We start from the raw sequence: 21,954 nt of genomic DNA, 5'->3' as shown, positions 1-21,954 counted from the left end.
AAGGTTTCTTGGAAGGATTACAGCGTTCACGTTTTGGCGAGAAGAACTCGAATTCACGGATTGTTCCATTGCCATGTTGTTCAAATTAATCAGAGGAGTTCCAAGGTTTCCCAAACAACGATCGTGTTCTTGACATGTTATTATTTAATGATGAGGCTCTAGAAGATGACATCTGTGCTCTAGCCAAGTGGTGAGATCGAGAGTTGATATCAACGCCTCGCCTAGAACGGGCTAGTCCCAATATGACACAGAGGCAGGCTCTACGTGAGTCGGGTGATATCCTTTCATTTAATGATAGTCTAGATAGCCCCAAGCGTTTAAGGAATAGATTGCCCCGCCATCAGGCAAGGTGAGCTTCTGGGATTGTGAATTTTAATGTATTGGATGATGATTTGGATGAATGGCTTTGCGAATCGTAGATCCGCCACCTAATCGTCGCTTGTCCTCAAACGCTTCTTTGCACGGGGCTGATCTGGAGGTAAAGAGTGCCACTGTATAGATTCCAATATGGGCTCTGAATGAGGTTGAGACACATCTAGTAACTGAGTGAGAAGGTCAGTCGATGAACCTGTCCCAGAAGGATGAATTATGCTCTGCGCATCCAGAGTCGTAGGCGGATCTAATGTTGTCGGCACAGATAACAAGCTCTCCCATGTAAACGGTCCACAACTCGATGATGTATGTGATGCTACTACGTGAGATAAGTCGGACATGTGTCCATTCAGAATTGACGACGGTACGGAAGGAATGATGGTCGCCTCAGGCTCTGGAGGTAGTTGTTGATTTGACGATGAGTGTGACTGTGTTGACTCAGCTGCAACTTCCAACGAGGACCCCGACGAATATGAGTTTGACGGGCTTCGTTGAAACAAGTGAGCATTATCAATCAATTGATTCAAAATCCTTGCCACTCGGCTATGGTAGCCCTGCGGTGGCAGATGTGAGCTGCCCTTGGTGTAACAGGACGAGACTTTGCGTAACAGATCCCAGTCCGCACCCGACTCTCCACCACCATCCCTTTCAGTTTCTTGAAAAACAAGACTCTCAAAAAGAACAAAAAATGCTGGAACTGAGAAAACGTCGAGCAAAGCTGTGAAAGATTTGGTGTTTGGTTCGCTAGTTGGAGAAGTGCCATTTCGGATGGACGAGACATCGGTGCCGGTAGAAGAGTGGTAGGCATCAATCACTGAAGAATTACGATCTCCATGTGCAAGTAACAACAAAAAGCAACTAGCTCTGGCATCCGCAAAAAGTCTTCCGCTTGTATGCCGTGTTTCCGGATCGAGTTTCAGGGCCACGATGCGGGTGCTGAGGAACTCCATCGCAATGAAGATATCGCGAGGTAGATAGGACGGACTCAGGCCACTGAGTATACTACAATCGCTTGCAAGTTGGTCCAGCTGTTGTCTGATAGACTTAGGGGTTGCTGGCTGTGATATCCTCGGGTGTGAGTCTCTTCGGGACCCTGAGGCTGCACAGGTCATGTGGTAAAGCTCATCCTGGATCATTGCCAATCGAATCCGGCTTGAAAAGGAGGCTTGGCGCTCTACTACGAGTTTCAGTTGGGTAGTAATGTTGCAGTCGTAGCTGGGCAGCCAAGACACGGATCCTCGAGTGATGCATAGGCTCTTATCCCTAATGTACAATGATTGAAGGACTTTGGCTCGTTCAGCCGCGTCATCATTTGGGCTTGTACCTGAAGACAGAATTCCAGACTTGTGTAACCCCATGGTCCTAGCCAGCATACATGCATGAATAAAAAGGAGCTCTGACCATCCAGGTGGATCGAATTGTTGTGCTGCAACGCTCTAAAAGCCATTAATATTAGCCTCCCATTAAAGCTCAAAAGTACGGCATCAAGCTTACGAGAAGTATAAGTGTCTGCACATTGATCAGTCGCGGCGTATTCAATAACCTGGAGCTGACCAGTGCAGCACGACTGGGAAGCATGGAACAAGCAAAGTCGCCAAACAGTGCACTATCTGCCTGTGTTGAAATCTCCACACCAAGTACAAGCAATATGAGAGCCTTGAGGCATACCGCCCACGTGTCGTCTCCTGGCTCAGGCGGCTGAGAATAGACTCGTTCAAGAGTAGCAAGCAGATTTTGTTCCACGAAGATATCTGTTGCACAGTCGATATGCTTGAAAAAATATGTAACGGCCGCGAGAGCCTGTTGTTTGGGCGGTAGCTGAATTGGAAATTGATCATTGTAAGATGGAAAAGGTTCTGCTCTACCAGCGGTTTCACATAGCTCTCTTAGCAGCTCTTGAAGAGCATAGGGTTCAATTGGATCAGATAACGCCAATGTCCGTAACTGGAGACGATTGCAAAGGGCGAAGGGAGAAGAGATTCCGTGATAGCGATCAATCATATCCGCATCGCTGTGGAAGATATGGGAGTAGGTCATGTCGTCTGTCAGCGAGCCCGGACTTTCCGCTTGTATTCCTTCTTCTTCTTCCTGCACGTAGCTTCCGTCTTCATCTGACCTGCCTGAAGAAGCTTGCATTCCCATACATTCATCATCGTCGAAGTCCAAGTTCCGAGCCATGGCACTCGAAAGCCGCCTCAGTTGCAATTCAATAGAAGTCAAACGGCTCTGAAGCTGATCGACGCCGTCACACCTTGTAGCGGGTCAGTTCTATCTTCTAATTCTAAGTCAAATGAGAGCCTTGGTAATGACCTACAGCAATTTAGTATGATTCACCCTCCTTACAGGATTCTGATAGACGCAGGTGATGCCAGAGTCCCGTTCGCAATTGCTGCATTGAGGGCGCTCCCTACCACAGCGGATCTTCCGCTCACGGCAGCGGGTGCATGCGAGATCAGGAATGGCATCTTCCGAGCGATTCTGTTACGCTCCCTTAGCATTTAGTTTAATCTTTTAATCGGCTGCATGGTCTCAATTACCCGTCTGTCGGTAGCCGGCATCGTGATAGGAAGGAAACAGATTCACCACCTTTTGTTCTAGGATAACATGGATAGTAAAGTATCCTTGACCCTGTAACGGAGCTATACTAGAGAGTAAGAGGGACCGTAACTGTGTTCTCCAGGTTACTGTTCAGACTACAGGTGGATTCCAATACTGTTCACTGGGGAGTGAACCTACCTATTTATGTCTGTTATTCTCAACATTCGCTCATCGTAAGATTTAGCCCCTCCGACCACGCTTACAAAGTCTAGAAATGATAGAATACTCTGATTACAGCTGCGAGAGATCTCCAATGAAGTAAAACTCTCTCGGGCAATGCCAGCAATGATCTTAACCGCTTTTCCGAGATTCGCAGCTTCAATTTGAGTAAAGGCTGTCACGCCACCAAAATAGACGTCTTGAAAAGCTGCAGCCAAGATTTCCTGGGATCATAAATCTCAATATATGGTTGCTCTGTCTTTGACAGGGGTGAAGACCCATGATCGGAACAATGAATCATCGTTTCTCTTATAGATCCAGCAGGAGATATTACTAGCAGGATCCATATGCAAAATTCAACAAAACAGGCAATCAGACAATGGATTATAGTGAAAAGATAAGAAAATATAAGTTAAAATTACTCCGACTATTTCACCATGCAGGTACTGTTACGATGAAATTTCGAATTTTTCCTGCTTCGGACTTTTAGTTTTTCGTTTACAAACCCTGCCGATGCAAGTTCGGGAACATGATCTTCAAGCCATACATGTTTCCTCGGCGGACTACTTCCTCGAACCCTCTGGCCGAATCAAGGGAGTACGCAAGCCAGAAGGCTGAGAGCCAAAGCACGGACTTTGAGAAGCCTATCACTAATCAGTCTTAATGATTGTGGCTTGATCTAGTAGATCATGCAGGGCAGATTTAAAATTGACTATGCAATAGAGGTTACAGTACTCCGTACAGAGGCCTAATCAATCTAGATGCAGAAAAGAATTTTCTTTCCTTTTCCCTGATTAATGACTTGGGGATGCTGTCATTGTCCTCACTGGCTCCAGGCAGCAGCCCCCAAATGCCGGATAAACGGAATCGCTGTCTACGCGTAAGCAGCTTCAGAAGCTTCGTTGAACATGATTATATTCGCAGTAATCCCAACTTGCATAAAGGTGCCGTAGCCACTGTTTGTCAGCCGTGGCACATTGTGCTGAATTCTCATGAAAGGTCTCGGTCGACCGCAAGCAACATACCATGTCTCAAATACGAGTCTTGTGCATGAGCTTATTCACGGGCTTGGTGTCCTCGCAATCAACCTCTTTTGATCCATGCGCATACGCACCAGAGGATGTACTGGTACGGGACGTCATTGTGATAGGTGGAGGGGCCTCCGGAACGTATGGCGCGATTGCACTGAAAGATATGGGCAGAAGCGTTGCAGTAGTAGAGAAGAATCCGCACTTTGGTGGACATGTGAATACAGTAAGGACCAAAGACCGACATTCAATGTGTGACAAAACTGATGTGGACTCGATTCATGCAGTACACTGATCCTGAGACTGGACTTGCGTTGGACTTTGGAGTACAAGGATATGGCAATGATAGCATTACCCGAGCTTTCTTCTCCAGATTCGATATTCCGCTCATTCCCTTGAGTGAAGGAGATGGGCAGATCACGGTAGATTTTGGCACAGGAGAGAACGTGACCACTTTAGTGGCAGGTTCTAGCATGGTCACCTACAGCGAGCAGACCAACATGTACTACCCAGAACCAGCACTCGGTTTACACCTACCTCAACCTGTACCGGAGGACCTCTTGCTTCCCTTTAGAGACTTTGTCACCAAGTATTCGATTCAAAATGCATCATACACCATTTGGAGATATACCAGTCCTGGAAAAAACCTTCTTGACCAGCTTACATTATACGTCATACTAGGCTGTAACGCAGCCTCTACACCATTGCTTGGTGGTCAAGGTTCTGATGTGATGACGAGAAATAATTCCGAGTTGTTTGGAAAAGCAGAAGAAGAAGTAGGAAGCAACGCCTTGCTAAGTTCTCAAGTCATTGCAGCAATTCGGTCCAATGATAGCGTTTCGCTCGTGGTGCAGACTCCAACGACGAAGAAACTGATACTCGCATCCCAAATACTTTTCAGTGCACCAATCGTGCTAGACAATCTCAATACTTTCGACCTTGATACTACAGAATATGCCCTCTTTTCGCAAGTCTACTATTCGTGTTGGTACACTGCCGTGGTGACTGATACAGGATTACAACCTGGCTATGTTTATGAAAATGCTGCCAGCGACACGCTATACAATATTCCTATAGAGCCATACACATTCCGAATTGGGATAACTCGAGTGAGCACCATATATACTGCTTACTACGGCTCTATGGAAGACTTGCCCGAAAGTGAAGTCAAGGCAAGGATAGCAGAGAACATCCAAATTATATCTGGTAATTCAAGCATTCCACGCTTTTTGGATTTTGCAAGTCATGTTCCATTCAAGCAGCAAGTTCCCGCCACAGCCGTTGTGAATGGTTTCTACAATCAGCTCAATAATCTTCAAGGTTATCGTGGTATGCATTATACAGGAAATGCATTGGATGCGTCCGGATCAAGCAGCTTGTTTAATTTTACTCTGCATTTGTTGCCAAACATTAACCAAGGCATTGATGCTCATCCAGTTGACCCAACTAGAGGAATCTGCAACAACGCTGAGGGGACTGATGATACTACACTAGAGACCCCGGAAGATACTACCAGGATCTATTAGCGCATCTCAAAGGAGGAAAATGTCTCTCTGGAGATCCTAATGTTGCTTTCATGCCGCGGAATAGTTCAAGTACACTGGGTGGTAGAATCACAATCGATTTACTATATCAATATCTGTCCATTTAAAAGAGTGCTATTGCTCAGCACGGATTGCTGCTCTTGGCTTGTTCCATATAATTCAGTCCCACGGAGATTTACGTTCACTATCTACTCTTCCTCAACTGTTGAACAATCTTGGCACGTTGCGTAGAGGGTAGCTCTTTATTACTCTTTAATCGCATTTCAAAATCCTGCCTTACCCATTCTAAACGCTCGAAGTACAAATCCACAGTATACCTTGTGGGGCCTATCTGTTAGCATAATCGTGATGCCAAGGAAGCCTTGTCATGGCGTGCCTATTCAGGTGCCCTTGTCAGGGATATCCCGGGGCACGTAGTTTGAGCCTTGGAATGTATCCATCACGATATTCCCTATCACCGATTAAGAATGTTCGAGATATGAATACGAGAGAGATGCAACTTGGGTATTGTAGTTTCCTTGTTTGTATACGTCTGATTTAAAATTTATCCCGGTCTATACATATACGAATTATTCAAAACGTCCAATCCGAATGTTACACAACATCCGAAGGAACCCTCATGGCCTCAGTATATTGTATGTAGGCAGAAAATCACACTAACATATGATGACAGGGGATCCCGGAGACCGGATTCCGGTTCATGAGCGATATTCATGGATGCAGAATACCTATATACATCGACGGGCGATGTGGAGAGCTCCGTATCAAGTGTATGAAATTCTCCTAACTCTTATCCGCTGATTTTACAACCACTGTCCTACTCACGGTTATCGTTCTCGTATACAATACATCGACGTCTAAGGCTATCTCCACTAGTCACCCCATTATCCAATCCCAAGGATATCAAGCTATGGGAGATATGAGTGATCCTGTTCTTGCTTCTATTGCTGAGACCAAGGCCAAATATGTGCGTCTTGGAAAAAGTGGACTGCGTGTTTCTGTGCCAATCTTGGGGGCAATGTCATTGGGTCATAAAGACTGGCAGCCCTGGGTGATTGAAGAAGAGGAAGCCCTAATCATCCTCAAGGCAGCGTATGACCGTGGGGTTAACACTTGGAATACTGCGAATGTGTACAGCAATGGCATCAGCGAGGAAATTATTGGCAAGGTATGTCTGGTTTCAGCAGCGTCGTTTTGAAGAGTGGCAGTCGATAGGCTTGAAAGTCGTTTATTAGCCTGATGTAACTTCATGCTCATTATCTGCAGGCCATTAGAAATTTTCAAATTCCCCGTGAGAAGCTGGTTATCATGACCCAATGCTCTAGTTGGGTTGGTGACTCCCCCAAATCTCGGGCTTGGTTGTACAGAGAGAAATGCGCAGCGAGTAAGGATTTCGTTAATCAGGGCGGACTTTCAAGAAAAGCTCTGTTCTCAGCTGTTGAAGCAAGCCTTCAGCGTCTGGGTGTCGAATACATCGACTTGCTCCAAATCCATCGCTTTGATTATAACACGCCGGTTGAAGAGGTTATGGAAGCATTGCATGATCTTATTAAAAGTGGCAAAGTACGGTATATTGGGGCTTCCAGTATGTGGGTATGTATGCAAATATCCTCCTTGCAGTCATTCAATATTGGGCAAAAAGGATACTTACATTTATTCTCTTTTTCTCAGACATACCAATTTGCAATGATGCAGCACTGCGCGGAGACAAATGGATGGACAAAATTCATTAGCATGCAGAATCACTATAACCTACTTTACCGAGAAGAAGAGCGAGAAATGAACAAATTCTGCAACGAGACCGGCGTCGGTCTCGTTCCATGGGCGCCTCTTTGCAGAGGCTACCTTGCGCGACCAGTCGCATCACCACAACCCTCAGATCGCGCTGCAGCGGAACAGAAGATGGGGCGGATCCTCTCCGTTGGGCACACGGAGACTGACCATGCTATTATCAATCGAGTGGAGGAGATAGCACAGAAGCGAGGATGGAAAATGAGTACCGTCGCTTTGGCGTGGATTACCAAGCGAGTCTCGAGTCCAATCATTGGATTCAGTACCGTTGAGAGGATTGATGAAGCTCTATCCGCCAAAGATAAAAAGTTGACAGCGGAAGAAGAGGAGTACCTCGAAGAGTTATACGAAAGTAGGGCTGTTCAAGGACACTTCTAGTGGTGAAGTAATAGCCACATATCGCATTGCCCTAAGACGTGACTACATATAATTATGATTATTATCTGAAACATTTCAAAAACTTGTAAATAACTTGTAAATTTGTGATGGTACTAGCAGCTGGTAGCTCACTTAGAAAGACTCAAATGCTGAGCCCTAACTATCAGATTCACAGTGAACAACTTATCATTTACTGGAAAACTCTTCTTGTATGTAAAATAAGAGCATGTTTGACTCCTCAGCATTTACCTTCTACCGCATTCTTGATGGCCCGCTTCAGAATGTTAAGTAGTGCACTTTTCAGAGGACAATTTAGCAAACACATAATAATTGTTTGTCGTTATTTGCCTGCTCCTATTTTTGGTATCAAACATGACAAAATTCTTGCCTAGTCGGAATCTTTGTCCATCCGATCTTCGGCCATTTCCAGTTGACAACCATCTATAGACAAAGGAAGGGTGGTACCACAAAGCAAGGTAAATATATTCTAATTATGGACGTAGATCAGTCTCGTTTGAAATATTTACGGATAACCCGGTCTGGAATCTCGAGTCTAGGTTACACAAGTTAGCATGATATTGTCATATGCATCCGGTCTAGAGCCACATACGCACGGGAAATCCTGATATACAAGCCCGGGCTCCGAGCAAATATATTTTCCACACTGCAGCCATGGCTTCATGTATGTAGCGTGACTTGAACAATAATCATTTCCCCAGAGTATCTATACATACCTCCTCAGCAACGCAGCTGATACAGCACAGATTCTTACTAATCTACCGGCACTTTTGTGGCGATACGAATCATCCCTTCACTGCAAGAGTAGGTCAATGAAAAATGGCTCAACCAGCCTCTAGCAACGATGTTGAGGATCTAGCGGTGCCAACGACAGATAAAATCGCCACAGAAAAAGACGACGATGAGGATGTCAATCTTGTTGACTGGGATGGCCCAGATGATCCTGCCAATCCTGTGAATTGGTCAAATATGCAGAAATGGACAGTGATCGGTCTAGTGTCCTTCAACACTTTCAATGCGTATGTTTCAATTCCTTGGGGTTATTATTCTTAATTTAACAGGTAGTTCTTAATCTATACTAGATCGATGGCTTCGAGCATTTTCGCCCCAGGAGTACCACAAGCGATGCAGGACTTCCACTCTAACAGCTCAATACTCTTTACCTTCGTCGTCTCGGTTTTTATTGTCGGGTTCATTATTGGACCATTGCTACTTACTCCAGCCAGTGAGCTATACGGAAGAATGCCTGTCACACACTCGGCAAACATCATATTTCTAGTTGCTTCAATATTATGTGCGGTATCAGTAAATATACCAATGCTTATTGTGTTTCGTTTAATCATGGGCCTCTCTGGCTGTGTCCCAGTGACTTTGGGAGCTGGTTTCATAGCAGACCTGATGCCAGTTGAGAAGAGGGGGATGGCACTCGCGATCTGGACTTTTGGGCCTCTAGTGGTACGATTCAGCCCTGGGGGGATTTTCTCAAGTGTTTATTGATAGTGACTAATGATTTCTTTTAGGGTCCGGTTATTGGTACGGTGAATAATCTCTTCTAAGACACCTTTCTTTCCCCTGACTGCCACCTTGTTCCAACCAATTTTGCTCTCTTCGATCAAGAGAAACTAATATACGCAGGTCCGGTTATTGGAGGTTATATGGCCCTAGGTACGACATGGAGATGGACATTTTGGCTGATAACAATTCTTGTACGTTCTTGAAACACGTCAGTCTCTGTGTTGAGCTTACACCAGACAGGGAGCAGCAGCCACTATTGCCAGTTTCCTATTTATGCGAGAGACATACGTGCCAATCATTCTCGAACGAAAAGCGAAGGCATTGCGAAAGTCTACTGGAGGAAATATGAGAACGAAATACGATAAAGGCCAGACACTGAGACAGCTAATTGGCGCTGCGGTCACACGGCCTCTCAGAATGCTGATTCGGTCCCCTATTGTACTCATCCTATCCCTCTACATTTCCATAGTTTACAGTTATCTATACCTTCTATTAACTACATATACCGAGATCTTTGAAGGAGTTTATGGCTTCAACTCAGGCGAAGCTGGGTTAGCTTATCTGGGACTTGGGGTCGGATTTATTTCTGGTCAAGTCGCCATCGGACCCTTTTCAGATCGGTACATAAAGTTACAAAGAAAACGCCGCGGATCGGTTCAACCAGAAGACCGCCTGCCTCCATTATTGCTAGGTTCTTGTTTGGTTCCTATCGGTCTCTTCTGCTACGGCTGGTCAGCTGAAGCGAGAACACATTGGATAGTTCCCATCGTGGGAACATGTATTTTCAGCGCAGGGGTAGAGTTCACATTTTTCCCAATTCAGATGTATCTTATCGATGCCTTCACTATTCACGCTGCCAGTGCTGTAGCCGCTAATACTGTGGTTCGGTCGATCTTTGGTGCTCTAGTTCCCTTAGCTGGGAATCCCCTGTACGACACATTGGGATTGGGATGGGGCAACAGTCTTTTGGCTTTTATTTCTATTGCTTTTGTTCCTTTTTCTCTCGTCTTACTCAAATATGGGGCTCGGATTCGCACTAATCCAAGATTTCAGGCAAGTTTCTGAAGGAGGAAGCATTGTCTTATACTCATGGTGTTGTTGGGCGGTTTGGCATCTAAACGACTCGCGGAGTAAAAATTTGTTCTTATCAAATGAGTAAAAACCCTGATACAAGGACTCACCAAGTCTGAAAACTTTTTTTTTTCAAGTCTAAGGCCGGTCTAATTCCTGGTCTTCTATGTTCCATATACTGTTACATACATAGACTAATCATAATGTGAACTACTGTTTTCGATGGCTGTGGAATTACTATCGGCATGCTAGCAATAGCCAGGACCTGCCAGCGAAGTTGAGAACAGTTCGTGTTCAGCATCAAAAATCCAGACACAAGGACTTGCCTGAGTTTGCTGACAGCGCTAGAACGATGGCATAGAATCTGTCCTATCAATATAGCGCAATGAAAATTACTAATTTGATATAGTTACAGACCAGAATGTCATTCAGATTTCCCGTACATGTGTTCGTCCTCGCCAGCCACAAGACCATTTGCGGGCCAGAGTATGCAGATATAAAGAATTCATCTTACGATTTTCTAGCCCCTATAATCTTAGAATAACTATCCTATACCTAGGTATCACCCCGTAAAAACAGGCATTTCACTGGTTCCGCGGTCAGGATGAGGAACACGAAATTGGCTCTCCAATTCATCCATTCCATAGAGCCACTAGAATATAAGAATTTCAGCCTTCCCCCATCCTGATGGAATATAGGATCAATCAGTACATTTCAAAGACCACCTGGCCTTATATGTTACTCTACACCACGCTAAAGTTAGATATCAAGACATAACAGACTTCTGAAGATAACGGATGCCTCTTCTGGCGGAAGATCTGCAATCATAGCGGACATTTCTCTATGAAAGCTACACTTCGAATTATGAGTGGAAATATCACCGATTTATAAACTAAATCGGATGTTATCTACGAAGAGCTAAAGGGTTCCGCAAAATCAAACGCCAAGATGAGCAACGCTGAGACAAAGCCTATTTTGATATGAGACGTGAAGTGAAGACAGAGATGATAATGAGGATGCAAGATGAAAAGGAGGAACAGGAGAGAGCACTTGAACAAATCGAAGATTGCTATAAGAGACTAGACCATGGTACATATAGTCCATACTTGTATAGCATATGAATGCTAATCTAAAAGTTTTGAATGCTCCGCACATGTGAATGTGAAATGCTTTCTCCAAAAGCACTTTAACTAGTATACATCACACGCAATAATGATACATAAAAATAGTGTACGTGTGGGTTGGCTTATAAAGCCAATAAAACAACGTACGTATGTCTGTACATGCGCTTCAGGTGGTACTCCAAGTACTATGGTCAAATGTATTCAATCGTCTGTCTTCTCTTAATGAGGCCCCGACGCGGTCTATATAGACCTTGCTTGACAAGGTCACGTGTACGTTCACGTGACCTCTCCTTGGTGTTGAGGATTAGGTAAGCTAAACCTAATCAAGGAAAGCCTAAAACATGATACAAGGAAAATTCGAGAATTGAAGACACAAGATTGAGCCTACGAATCAGTTTTACAACTTTATATCGAGAATCTTCTATTTGAGGTTGTCTGGATATCTTCTAGATGGGATTCTCAAGCATAAATAGTGTCCAACAATCCCCTTAAGATGTAGATAGAAGAGAGTGCGCAGAATTAGGTCAATATCAATAATAGATGAAAGTGGTGAAAACGAAGCATATTGGGAGGAAGTGCCAGGGAATGCAATTTTAGGTAGACCAGGATTCCGAGACTGAAAGACCGTATAATACAGAGTTTTCGGGGCCCTAATTGGCATTATGCTACAATTTTTCTATGGCATGAGAAATTTGACTGTTCCTAAATCGAATATACAGTAATCTACATTATGAAAAATGCTGGTTTACTGTAAAGAAATTGGTGAATGGATCGTATAGACTCAGAGGATTAATACCATCCAGTAATAGTGATCAGTGACCAGCTGCTTGTAAGTATTGATAAGGAGATGATTTTAGCACCATTGCTAACGCTCATTTTCTCTTAAAGAAAATAACAACTATCTAGTGCACACGATACTGATAGTTAATATACAATGCCCCAGCCAGCTCTATCAGTACAACCCTGCCAGAGACATATTTCTCTCAAGCAACAATACTTGCAGGCGATCCCTAATATAGACTGCCCCATATATAATAGAGGTAATGTTTTAGACCTTAGTTTTGCCTCACGCTCCCTAGCAATAGCAGGAGCAAAAGCCAGCATAGCAAGCCACCTAGACGTAACTTTAGACCATCGACTACTAATCACTACTGTACCCTGAGATTAGAGATACACAGAAACAGCCCAAAACTAAGATAATACATTAGATCACGCCTACTTCCTCTCACTCCTCATCTTTGGACTTACTAGTATCAGGAGCTCAGCCACAACAGAAGAAGACCTTGATACTCTCGCTGAAAAACTAATATCCGCAACCCAGGGTGCATATAGGGGCTCTGCTAAGAAGACGCTATCGCAAGGAATAGGATAACTATGGTAGAAAAATAACTACAAGAAAGCTTTGCACAATTATCCCTTAGATCTTTGCTTGAAGATAGACTTCCACCAGATAACTAGGTGATCTCAATAACAATTCTAGCAAGAAAAGCTTTCCGCAGTGACACAAATCAAGGATGCCTTTAACATGAGCAAATGGCATAAGTCTGTAGACTCCTTTAGAGCCCTTCACTGAAGGAGCCTCTAAGACTAGATATCCTCCCAGCAATAGCTGTACATAAGAAAAAAGACGTACTAATCCATAATTTTCTCCACAACTTGGCTGAAGCAGAAGATATACCTCTGGGCTCCCCAGCAGTCCCATCTACCAGTGTCTACTTTCTAGATATATTAATGATACAGGTGGAGAAGTCAGTACTACAGGTAGGGAATACAACCCCTGGTGTAGATGAAATTCCAATATGCATACTCAATGGCATGGCGCTTGATCATGGAGAAGGTATTGATGCTATATCAAGGGTGCCTAGGGATTGGTTATCACCCTAAATACTTTTAACACGCAGTTCTAGTAATTATTTAGAAATTAAAGAAGACTAATTAATCCCCCCCTAGATTATACAGACCGATTGCTCTTCTCTTAATTCTTAGTAAAGGATTTGAGCGCCTGCTAGCATAGAAAATGGCTTGATTTCTATACACTACAAAGTATTAGCAAGACAGCACTTTGGGGCTCTCCTATTAAGATCTGCAATTAATCTAGCCACATGCCTAAGATATGACATTGAGCAAGCACTAAATCAAGGCATGGCTGTTTCAATATTACAAGGGCGCCTTTGATGCTGTTCTTCCTGGTGGACTTATCCATAGATTATACGAGCAAGGCTGGCCTACCAATCTTGTTCTCTGGATCGCCTTCTTTGCCACTGGGTGATCAGTTCAGATCTAACTTAATGGAGAAACTAGTTCTTCAATTAACATCGCGTATGGTCTACCATAAGGCTCTCCAGTCTCTAGTATTCTTTTTATGCTCCTCTATTCCGTCTAGAAAACCCAAGGACTAGATTTGGCTATGTGGACAATGCAGCTGATCTGGCAATCTCTCTGTCTCTCGCCACTAACTGCTAAGCCTTATCAAACTCTCTTCAAGAAGCTCTGGACTGGGGCGCTGCTGAGAGCATTATATTTGTGCCAGATAAGTATGAGCTTCTTTATTTTTAACAACATAGAGTAGATCAGGACCTAGATTGTATACCTTCAGTAACAGCTAGATCGATAAAAAGCTTAGAAAATGCTAGACGCCCATATCTACACTGGCTAGGAATCCCCTCCTACCACCAGTTTGTGTTGCCAAATGATGATGATGATGATGATTCAGTACGCCCGGAGGGACTAACCATGTACTGTAATTCAGGCTATGGCGGAGCTAGGACAAAAGGAGACGGTATGTAATACTGCGATATGCGGTGTCCAGGAACAGGTAAGTGGCAATAATCACCTATAAGAATAATGATCTTGGACATAGCTAATGTACCCCCAATGTGATTATGTGTGGATTTTGTAAAACTGGAAATTTGACTCTTCATGCAAACAACCACATGCTCCCAGCTTGGGGACAGTATGGGCATATTTTGATTGGAACAGAATCCTTAATGTCTGGTCATGTTCGAAAGGACATTCACCTGGCCGATCGTGAGTTCTAAACTCAGCCATATTTAAGGAAATTGATAAACTCACTAAGCCCAATTGACGGTGATGGAAAATGCGATTTCCTTCTTATTGACAAGGAATCCAACTCAATTTATATGCTACGGAATGACACTCTCGAGAGACGGACACATTTTCTTTCACGGACATGGGAATCATTTCTGGGGGTATCAACTGTCAAGAGCATTACGGAGCAGGCCTATTTGATTTATCTGTTCGATTTGCGGATATCGACGGTACGTATCATCATTCACTCCCTCGCACCACTAAACGATTGATGTCGAGCTAATGTCTGCGACAGGTGATGGCAGGGCCGACTTCCTATACATAGGCCAAGAGGGGCAGTGAATGGCTGGCTGAATAAAGGACTTAGCAACTTTCAATCCATTGGGCTTATAAAGTCTAGTGAGGGAAAGGAGCGTGCCAACCTCCGCTTCGCGGACATTAATGGAGATTGAGGGCCGCCCCTAAAAGTCAAAGTACAAACTAGCTGCCGATTTTCCTCAAGGGACGCGTGGATCTCCTTGCGTTAGGCCCAGTCTCTGGAGCTGCAGCTGCTTGGACAAACGGAGGATCAGGTGGCAGTGGTGGTGAGGCATTTAGCTGGTCGAGCCAGGGCACCGTATTCCCTGGAGGATATATGAGAGGGAAATGTGTTCATTTTGCAAAGTGAGTTCAGATAGACACTTCTGAAATGCTTTAGGTACTAACTATAATTAGTATCAACGGGTATGATCGCACTGATTATGTGTGTGTCGAGCCCAACCTTGCCCGTGGGGATGTTACTTACAATGTGTGTGCATGAGATGGGAACAATAAGAAAACGAAGTGTCGAGGTATCTGTCGGATTGGTAGGTTTATTCCAGGCCAATCCTGAATAATGGTCTACTGGGATGAGAAAAGAATGAGTGACTAGCAAGATTGTGTGTATTCAGTTGTCTATCTCTCTGTCTGTTCCAATACATCAGGTTTTAATGCCAGGTCTTTAGAGACATTTTGCGGGGTGATTTGTGAGTCATCAAGAGGGGTAAATTTTGAGGGCTATAAGATAGAGCTTCTGATTGTTCACTTCGTTTTACTGCTTCCGGACATCCGAGTTATCTGACAGATTGATTGATTGATTGATTGATTCATACACGCATCTAAGCCTAGTGGCCGGCGGCGCATTCTAATTAGGCAGCGGGCGTACTACCATACAAAAGCATAAATCAACGTCGACGTGCTTCCGGCTTGACGCTGGCTCAGCCAACACCACGCGAAAATCTCGACACATATCCGTATCCAGATCCAAAGAATACCAACAGCAGATAACGAGTGAACAGAACGCTGAAACAACAAAGGAAATGTGTATACGTACATATACAAAAAGAGTGAAGGATCTAGGTGCGGAATGATGTGATATGCTTTGGTGTCCGGTTCTATTCTAAACGTGTCAAGTGGCTGATCCGTACGAGCGAATCAGCGTGGTTACTCTTCATCTAGATAGTGTCGCACTTACTGTGAGCGCGTGGTTATTAGGGGATTGCGTGACGGAACTGCGTCAATAGACCAGTCCACATCATGAATTCGATACTCTGCCGAACCCACTAGGGTTCGCTGAGGAGCTTCCGATAGCCTGTCTCACGTGCTTCTTTCCAGAGAGTCTCCATACGCAGGTTTATATGGATAGGGCACCGTACGAGGACGTGGGCCGTATCCTGATCTCCAAGGCCACATTAGTATTGAGGTGAGTCCTCGATCCGTACGCTCGCTAGGAAGCTGCGTAGCGCTGATTTACCTGTTTGTAGTTGGATCAACACCGAACTCCAAGCCCGTCGTAATCCCTCGTGCAGCTGCAACAACCTCTTCGTTGGCGCTCTGATTATCCGATAGAGATGCCGCCCATGCTCGGCGTGCTCCCATTGATCCTTCCACCACATTGCGAAGCCTGCGCGTAGCCTCTGGTGACACACTGCAACGAGGATAGTTGACTGATTTGGAATATACAACATTCGTGCGGCGCGTGGTGTAGTCTTGTTGGGTGCATGGAACCTGGCTACACGGGTGTTCTCCTGTGTACGCCGTGTCGCCCCAACTGCGGCCAACTTTGCAAGTTGGTCTGCTTTCTCGTTGCCTGGGACCCCTTCATGGCCTGGCACCCACTGTAGTCGTACACGCCATAGAGATCGGTTGTCGCGTAGGAGGCCCAGGTGTCGTACGATCCGTCGAAGGATATACTACCCGGAAGACCTCCCTGGCTGGCACGTGGCGCCTATCGCGGCTTGATTATCAGTGTAGATCGTGGCTTCGTGTAGGTTGTCATCGCGTGGCTGACTTCGGAGTAGGATTTCCAATGCCGCGTCGATTCCCTCCAGTTCCCCTGCGTAAACAGTATGTGTGTCAGATGAGCCTACTGGCTTGTAAGCCTGTCCTATTGATGAGTAGACCGCTGCCCCAATCCCATTGTCAAAGCCGCTTCCGTAGGTAAAGAACTGTATTGTTGTATCTGCTCTTGAGGTTGCTTCAATAGCCTTGATAGCCTCCTCACGGGTGTCGTCAATCCTTGCTTCTGGTGGTTCCCACCGCGGTGGCACTACAAAGGGGTAGATCGTCTCGATACGTTGGCTAGTATCACGTCCAAGTTTGCAGTTGATGGCTGTTTCCAGTCGATGAAGTGGCGACGCGTATGGGTCGTTACGGTGGGCTTGGCCACGTACGTGGCAAAGCGTAGATCGAAGCGGCGAGGTCATGATCCGCAGGCAGGCCTCCTCAGCCAGCTTTGCAAGTGTGAGCTCTGCAGGTGGCACATGGAGGCAGACCTCTAGGGCCTGTCGTGACGTACGTTTAAAAGTGCCAGATATCTGGTGAAGAGCCTGATCCTGGATCGATCGGATGGCTTGCTCCGCGGCCCGCTGCGCACCAGCGAAGCCTCTTCCACCTCTTATATACCATGTGGAGCATGTGTACATGATCTGTGGTTGTTGTGAGAAGACTTATAAAATCAGATACCGCACACTTCAGGTAGAATTGTTTGTGCTAGGAGGAGAGAAAGTGGTTTGTCTTCTGAGGATGTTTGTTTGAGTTCGTCAGTGAATCGTCACCAAGTCTGCATATTAGATTTGTTTCAGGTCCTGTGGGCAATCGTGCCTTTTCATGTTTTTCAATTTGGAATACTTTCTGATGGAGTGAAACTCAAGATGCCATCAAACGTGTTGGATTTACCAGGGTTTATTTTACCTTGCTGCGCTGTGCACTTCACCAATAATATCTAACAAAATGCGTGGCTAGAACGCGCCTTTGTCGCAAAATCACGTGCAGATAGAATAGGGTTGGGGTTATGGTGTATGCACTGGACTTTGTTATACAAAGCACATTTTGTCGGATTGCTGGGTTAACTTCAGGCCAATCCTGAATAGCAGTTTTACGAGGAAGCGGAGAAAGAGGTGACTAGCAAGATTGTATGTGTTGTCTTCTCTCTATCAGGTTCTAAAGCTCCGTTTTATTAACATCTTTGGTGGGGTGATGTGAGCTATCATGAGGGGTAAACATTGGGCTGAAATCTAGGTGCCCAGATATATGCCCCAAGGTGCCTTGTTAGACCTGTAAACGTTGGATCTCTCTGCCTCGTTTGTAATCCGGATTATCTGACACATTCCTTCCTATTGAGAGATTACTATTTTGCAAAAGGAGGGTGTACTAACCCCTTGATAGTGGACTTGTCAATAACTGCAGCCCATTACAAAAGCCGTAGGATAATTATATATTTCGTTTAAGTACGAGATACGAATGGTAGATGTCCGACCCGAATCTGACTTGACTTTTGAGCTTTGAAATTGGCTTAAGAACATGTTGTTCTATACAGGTAATATAGAGTCATGGATATAAGGAAGATGTTGTGCTAACATTAAATGTCCTTTAGGCGAACAGTCAGCCGCATAGCTCCACCGCTGAGTGAGAATGTCATATTCCCCTATTTGGACTTTTTGATCCTCCATGTTTTGCCTCTGCTTACATAGCAATAAAACCCTATTTACAGGACAGCCGGAAAGAATTGTCTCAACTCCACGTAACCTATATGACTCTGGTAAAGTGGGCAAGGACAAATCCCACGGGGTAGGCGAGCTCGTAAGCGAAAAGATATTGTCAAGAGGATTAATGTCTTGGTAGTAGTCTCTTTCTTCGATTTCCATCACTTTTCGCGCAACGGCTGCCATTATAGATGAATCCCAGAAGCCCTCACGATGATGACTAGACTGAAGGAAGCGAACAGCCTGAAGCCTGATTCTGTGGATACGGCATTTCACAGCCGTATAGTATAGAGCTGTAATCCATCCCTTGTCTGTAATTGAGTTGGACATGTTCAAGAACTGGCCTGGCGGTAACTTAGGCCGGTGAGGATTCGTGCTGAGAGTGTAGTTCCATAGATCCACGGCGTGGTTTATCAGCCGTAAAAAGCTGTCGGTGTGAGCGTCAAATACCATTTCATTTCTGGGTGACAGGCATACATCAGTCATAATTGTGAGCGTTTGATGATGTAAAAGAAGTAGCCCAGAAAACTTCTTCTCCCAGGGTGATATGTAACGTTGTATAAGCGGTGATGATAAAGATTTATAAGCTTTCAACCATGAAGAGAGTGCGGTTTGAATCTGTTGCTGGTCTGCTCTTAGCAAAGGGGGAGGGGAACGTAGAGCTTGACACTCGGTCTCGGATTCAAGCACTCGATTGTTCAGATGTATTATTTGCTCCAATATTTTGTCTAGATGATTCCAAGCTTCTTTGACTGAGAAGAACTTTTGTATCGATGGTATTGGACTAGGACTCGGGAGAAGGGGTTCGCAGGTAACTCGTTTCATGATATTGTGAACTTCTACCTGGCCATGAAGTCTCATAAAGGCTTCCGCAATCCAACTGTCTGTTGACTCAGCCACCCGTGTGGAATGTAGCCTATCATCCCTGTTCGAGAAAGATCTCAACTTTCTCACAAGATACACCCCATTTTTGACATGTATCCGCGCTGTTTCAAAGTGACCCCGAAGAAGGTCTAATGTGGTAAGGATAATGCATGTTATTAGGACGATGCGCAAAGATGCCTGGGTATTGGCCGACAAATGGTGTTGAAGATGGTTGATGGATCTAGCAAAATATCGTAGAGGAACTTGATCCACTTGACCAGTGGTTTCTTTTTTCAAACGTGTATCCATAACATCTAGGCTGCCTCTCCGGTGAACATAGCTTACAGCCAAGACTGCATGCCGGACTGCTAACTCGTTGATACTAGCTTGCAATATAAGCTTAGACCAGAATTCTGAGTCGAATGATCCCTTTAGCTTCACCGAAGTGCGGCACGCAAACCAATGAAAACATTCCTTATCCTCTCGACTGGCCACAAAGAAGGAAACATATCCCGGTCGAGGTAGGACTGTATTGCAGGGCTCATTGGAAGATGACGAAGTCGAAGCTATGATAGCTCGATCACGGCTATCCCGGTGTGTTTGATTGCCTCCGCCTCCCCATACTCCATATCCATCACAAATGCGCCCAGTAGATGAGCACCGGTGACAAACAGGGTATTTTTCGTCGCATTTCACTTTACGGATCCTGATATTGCATATTGCATGAGGCTTAAGTTGCGGAGAGGTTTTAGAAATCCACTTACTTGCAAGTGCGACAGCCTGTCCGGACCTTACTTTTTCCCATTACAGAGCTGCTCCTTAGTATAAACAGTCCAGCACATAGGAAGAATCCAAGAATGAAAGGAAGGGAATGCAAGAAACTGCGAACTGACAGAAATTCAGCTCATTACTTTCGTGATGGTGGGTCCATAGTCATATTTTATTGGCGAGCTCGGACCGGCTACGCACTCATTGGTTCAACATCTGAGTCAGCATCTCGGACTTTGTGCACGCAGATTGGGTGCATTGACTTTAAAGTCACCCCTTCCATATTCGGTAATTTTCATTTTCTGAGCTCCTCACAGGCAGCTGTGTCAGAAATGCCTACATAAAGGAAGACCTTGACCATCAAAGTGGTATCGAGAATATCACAAGCATTAAAGTAGATTTATCGAAACAGCAAACATGCCTAGCAAACTCCACCCGCTCGGAAAGAATGGTCCTCTTGTACCAGCCCTAGGGTTTGGTTTAATGGGAATGTCCCAACCTCACTATGGAGTACTTCCAAGTGACGAAGGACGTTTTGCCCTGCTGGATCGAGCGGTCGAAATAGGTGCAACCTTTTGGGACACTGCCGAGTGAGTTCAACGTCCTTCCTTTGGTTTCATTTGATACACCAGCCCTAATGTGTTCTTGTTTAAGCCAATATGGTGATAACGAAGAACTACTTGGTAAATGGTTCAAGCAAACTGGGAAAAGACAAGAGATCTTCCTTGCAACAAAATTTGGTTATGTTCAGCACAGCAAAGCATACGAGACAGATAGTTCGGCAGCGTACTGCAAGGAATCCTGTGCGAAGAGTCTGGAGAGACTTGGCGTGGACACCATCGACTTGTGTAAGTTTGCTCTTTCTGTTATATCAATGAGCGAATTTATTCATGAATCTTCTGCCCTCAACACTTCCAAGTGCTAATAACATCTTCCAGACTACCTGCACAGTGCCAATTTCGAGACACCAATTGAAGAAACCATGCGTGCCTTGGTTGAGCTTCAAGCGTGAGCCTTTTCAAAATCTTTCACCGAAAGTTAACTAATCGTTGGCGTACAGAGAAGGCAAAATCAAACACATCGGCTTGTCCATGATTTCCTCGACCACCCTCCGCCGAGCATGTAAGGTTGCACCCGTTGCCGCCGTACAAACAGAATACTCGGTATTCTCCCGCGAAATTGAGGGCACCGCTGGCACCGACCTCCTAGCTGCCTGCCGCGAACTCGGCGTCGCAGTAGTCGTTGCAACACCTCTAGGACGAGGCCTGATCACAGACGCCTTCAGCAAAGGCGAAGCAATCGCCGATGGTCCAGACATCAGACCAGTCGCCATCCCTCGATTTATGGCGGAAAATGCGCCCACAAATACGGCAACTGTCAATCAATTCAAAGCATTTGCTGACAAGAAAGGTTGCACGGTTGCTCAGCTTGCTCTTGCATGGTTGCTGAAGCGTGGGGAGGATATTTTCCCGATTCCGGGTACAAAGAAGATCAAGTATCTTGAAGAGAATTGGGCGGCTCAAGATGTTTCTCTTTCGGATGAGGAGGAAGCTGAGATTGATAGTTTTCTTGAGTCTGCTACTATCGTTGGTGGCACTGTGCCGCCTCAGTTTGCGTCTTATATTTTCAAGGACACTAAAGAGTAGTCTGCCTGAGATTGGTTATGTGGAGCTTT

General features: G+C 45.0%; 7 protein-coding genes across 8 annotated transcripts, besides 4 other annotated features; 4 read left to right on the top strand and 3 right to left on the bottom strand.

Annotated features, from left to right (window-relative positions):
- Nucleotides 1-428: 428 nt before the first annotated feature.
- Nucleotides 429-3,073, bottom strand: TSTA_009720 (uncharacterized protein; the record flags this gene model as incomplete). 2 transcript variants are annotated; one of them, XM_002483040.1, is made up of 4 exons in its annotated part: nucleotides 2,910-3,073; nucleotides 2,716-2,850; nucleotides 1,867-2,623; nucleotides 429-1,808 (listed from the first exon to the last, which is right to left on the bottom strand). In XM_002483040.1, the coding sequence occupies exons 2-4, from the start codon at nucleotides 2,835-2,837 to the stop codon at nucleotides 429-431; spliced, it is 2,259 nt and encodes a 752-aa protein (XP_002483085.1). In that variant the 5' UTR covers nucleotides 2,838-2,850; nucleotides 2,910-3,073. The 2 variants fall into 2 exon arrangements, with proteins under 2 accessions (XP_002483085.1, XP_002483086.1); XM_002483041.1 differs by having other exon boundaries at nucleotides 2,687-2,850; nucleotides 2,959-3,073.
- Nucleotides 3,074-4,155: 1,082 nt separating this feature from the next.
- Nucleotides 4,156-5,902, top strand: TSTA_009710 (uncharacterized protein; the record flags this gene model as incomplete). The annotated part of the gene is made up of 2 exons (XM_002483039.1): nucleotides 4,156-4,383; nucleotides 4,445-5,902. The coding sequence occupies 2 exons, from the start codon at nucleotides 4,156-4,158 to the stop codon at nucleotides 5,681-5,683; spliced, it is 1,467 nt and encodes a 488-aa protein (XP_002483084.1). The 3' UTR covers nucleotides 5,684-5,902.
- Nucleotides 5,903-6,471: 569 nt separating this feature from the next.
- On the top strand, nucleotides 6,472-7,968 carry TSTA_009700 (aldo/keto reductase, putative). Its single transcript, XM_002483038.1, has 3 exons — nucleotides 6,472-6,869; nucleotides 6,968-7,294; nucleotides 7,373-7,968. Exons 1-3 carry the CDS (start codon nucleotides 6,612-6,614, stop codon nucleotides 7,868-7,870), a joined length of 1,083 nt encoding a protein of 360 aa, XP_002483083.1. The 5' UTR covers nucleotides 6,472-6,611; the 3' UTR covers nucleotides 7,871-7,968.
- A 599-nt stretch (nucleotides 7,969-8,567) lies between these two features.
- On the top strand, nucleotides 8,568-10,641 carry TSTA_009690 (uncharacterized protein). The gene is made up of 5 exons (XM_002483037.1): nucleotides 8,568-8,907; nucleotides 8,971-9,343; nucleotides 9,409-9,421; nucleotides 9,524-9,594; nucleotides 9,644-10,641. Exons 1-5 carry the CDS (start codon nucleotides 8,708-8,710, stop codon nucleotides 10,466-10,468), a joined length of 1,482 nt encoding a protein of 493 aa, XP_002483082.1. The 5' UTR covers nucleotides 8,568-8,707; the 3' UTR covers nucleotides 10,469-10,641.
- A 2,770-nt stretch (nucleotides 10,642-13,411) lies between these two features.
- Nucleotides 13,412-13,972: a mobile genetic element.
- A 315-nt stretch (nucleotides 13,973-14,287) lies between these two features.
- Nucleotides 14,288-14,307: a microsatellite.
- Nucleotides 14,308-15,747: 1,440 nt separating this feature from the next.
- Nucleotides 15,748-15,771: a microsatellite.
- A 506-nt stretch (nucleotides 15,772-16,277) lies between these two features.
- Nucleotides 16,278-17,600: a mobile genetic element.
- Nucleotides 16,414-17,588, bottom strand: TSTA_009680 (uncharacterized protein; the record flags this gene model as incomplete). The annotated part of the gene is made up of 4 exons (XM_002483036.1): nucleotides 16,414-16,591; nucleotides 16,627-16,753; nucleotides 16,783-16,891; nucleotides 17,034-17,588. 4 exons carry the CDS (start codon nucleotides 17,586-17,588, stop codon nucleotides 16,414-16,416), a joined length of 969 nt encoding a protein of 322 aa, XP_002483081.1.
- Nucleotides 17,601-18,388: 788 nt separating the features above from the next.
- Nucleotides 18,389-20,316, bottom strand: TSTA_009670 (uncharacterized protein; the record flags this gene model as incomplete). The annotated part of the gene is made up of 3 exons (XM_002483035.1): nucleotides 18,389-18,456; nucleotides 18,545-20,217; nucleotides 20,276-20,316. 3 exons carry the CDS (start codon nucleotides 20,314-20,316, stop codon nucleotides 18,389-18,391), a joined length of 1,782 nt encoding a protein of 593 aa, XP_002483080.1.
- A 380-nt stretch (nucleotides 20,317-20,696) lies between these two features.
- TSTA_009660 (aldo-keto reductase (AKR13), putative) lies at nucleotides 20,697-21,925 on the top strand (the record flags this gene model as incomplete). Its single annotated transcript, XM_002483034.1, has 4 exons — nucleotides 20,697-20,869; nucleotides 20,934-21,127; nucleotides 21,218-21,287; nucleotides 21,340-21,925. The coding sequence occupies 4 exons, from the start codon at nucleotides 20,697-20,699 to the stop codon at nucleotides 21,923-21,925; spliced, it is 1,023 nt and encodes a 340-aa protein (XP_002483079.1).
- Nucleotides 21,926-21,954: the final 29 nt, after the last annotated feature.

The sequence above is a fragment of the Talaromyces stipitatus genome, genomic scaffold (assembly GCF_000003125.1).
Source record: "Talaromyces stipitatus ATCC 10500 scf_1105507295549 genomic scaffold, whole genome shotgun sequence".
Lineage (NCBI taxonomy): Eukaryota > Fungi > Ascomycota > Eurotiomycetes > Eurotiales > Trichocomaceae > Talaromyces > Talaromyces stipitatus.
The sequence above is the reverse complement of the archived record's forward strand: the minus strand, read 5'-3'. Positions and strand labels throughout refer to the sequence as shown.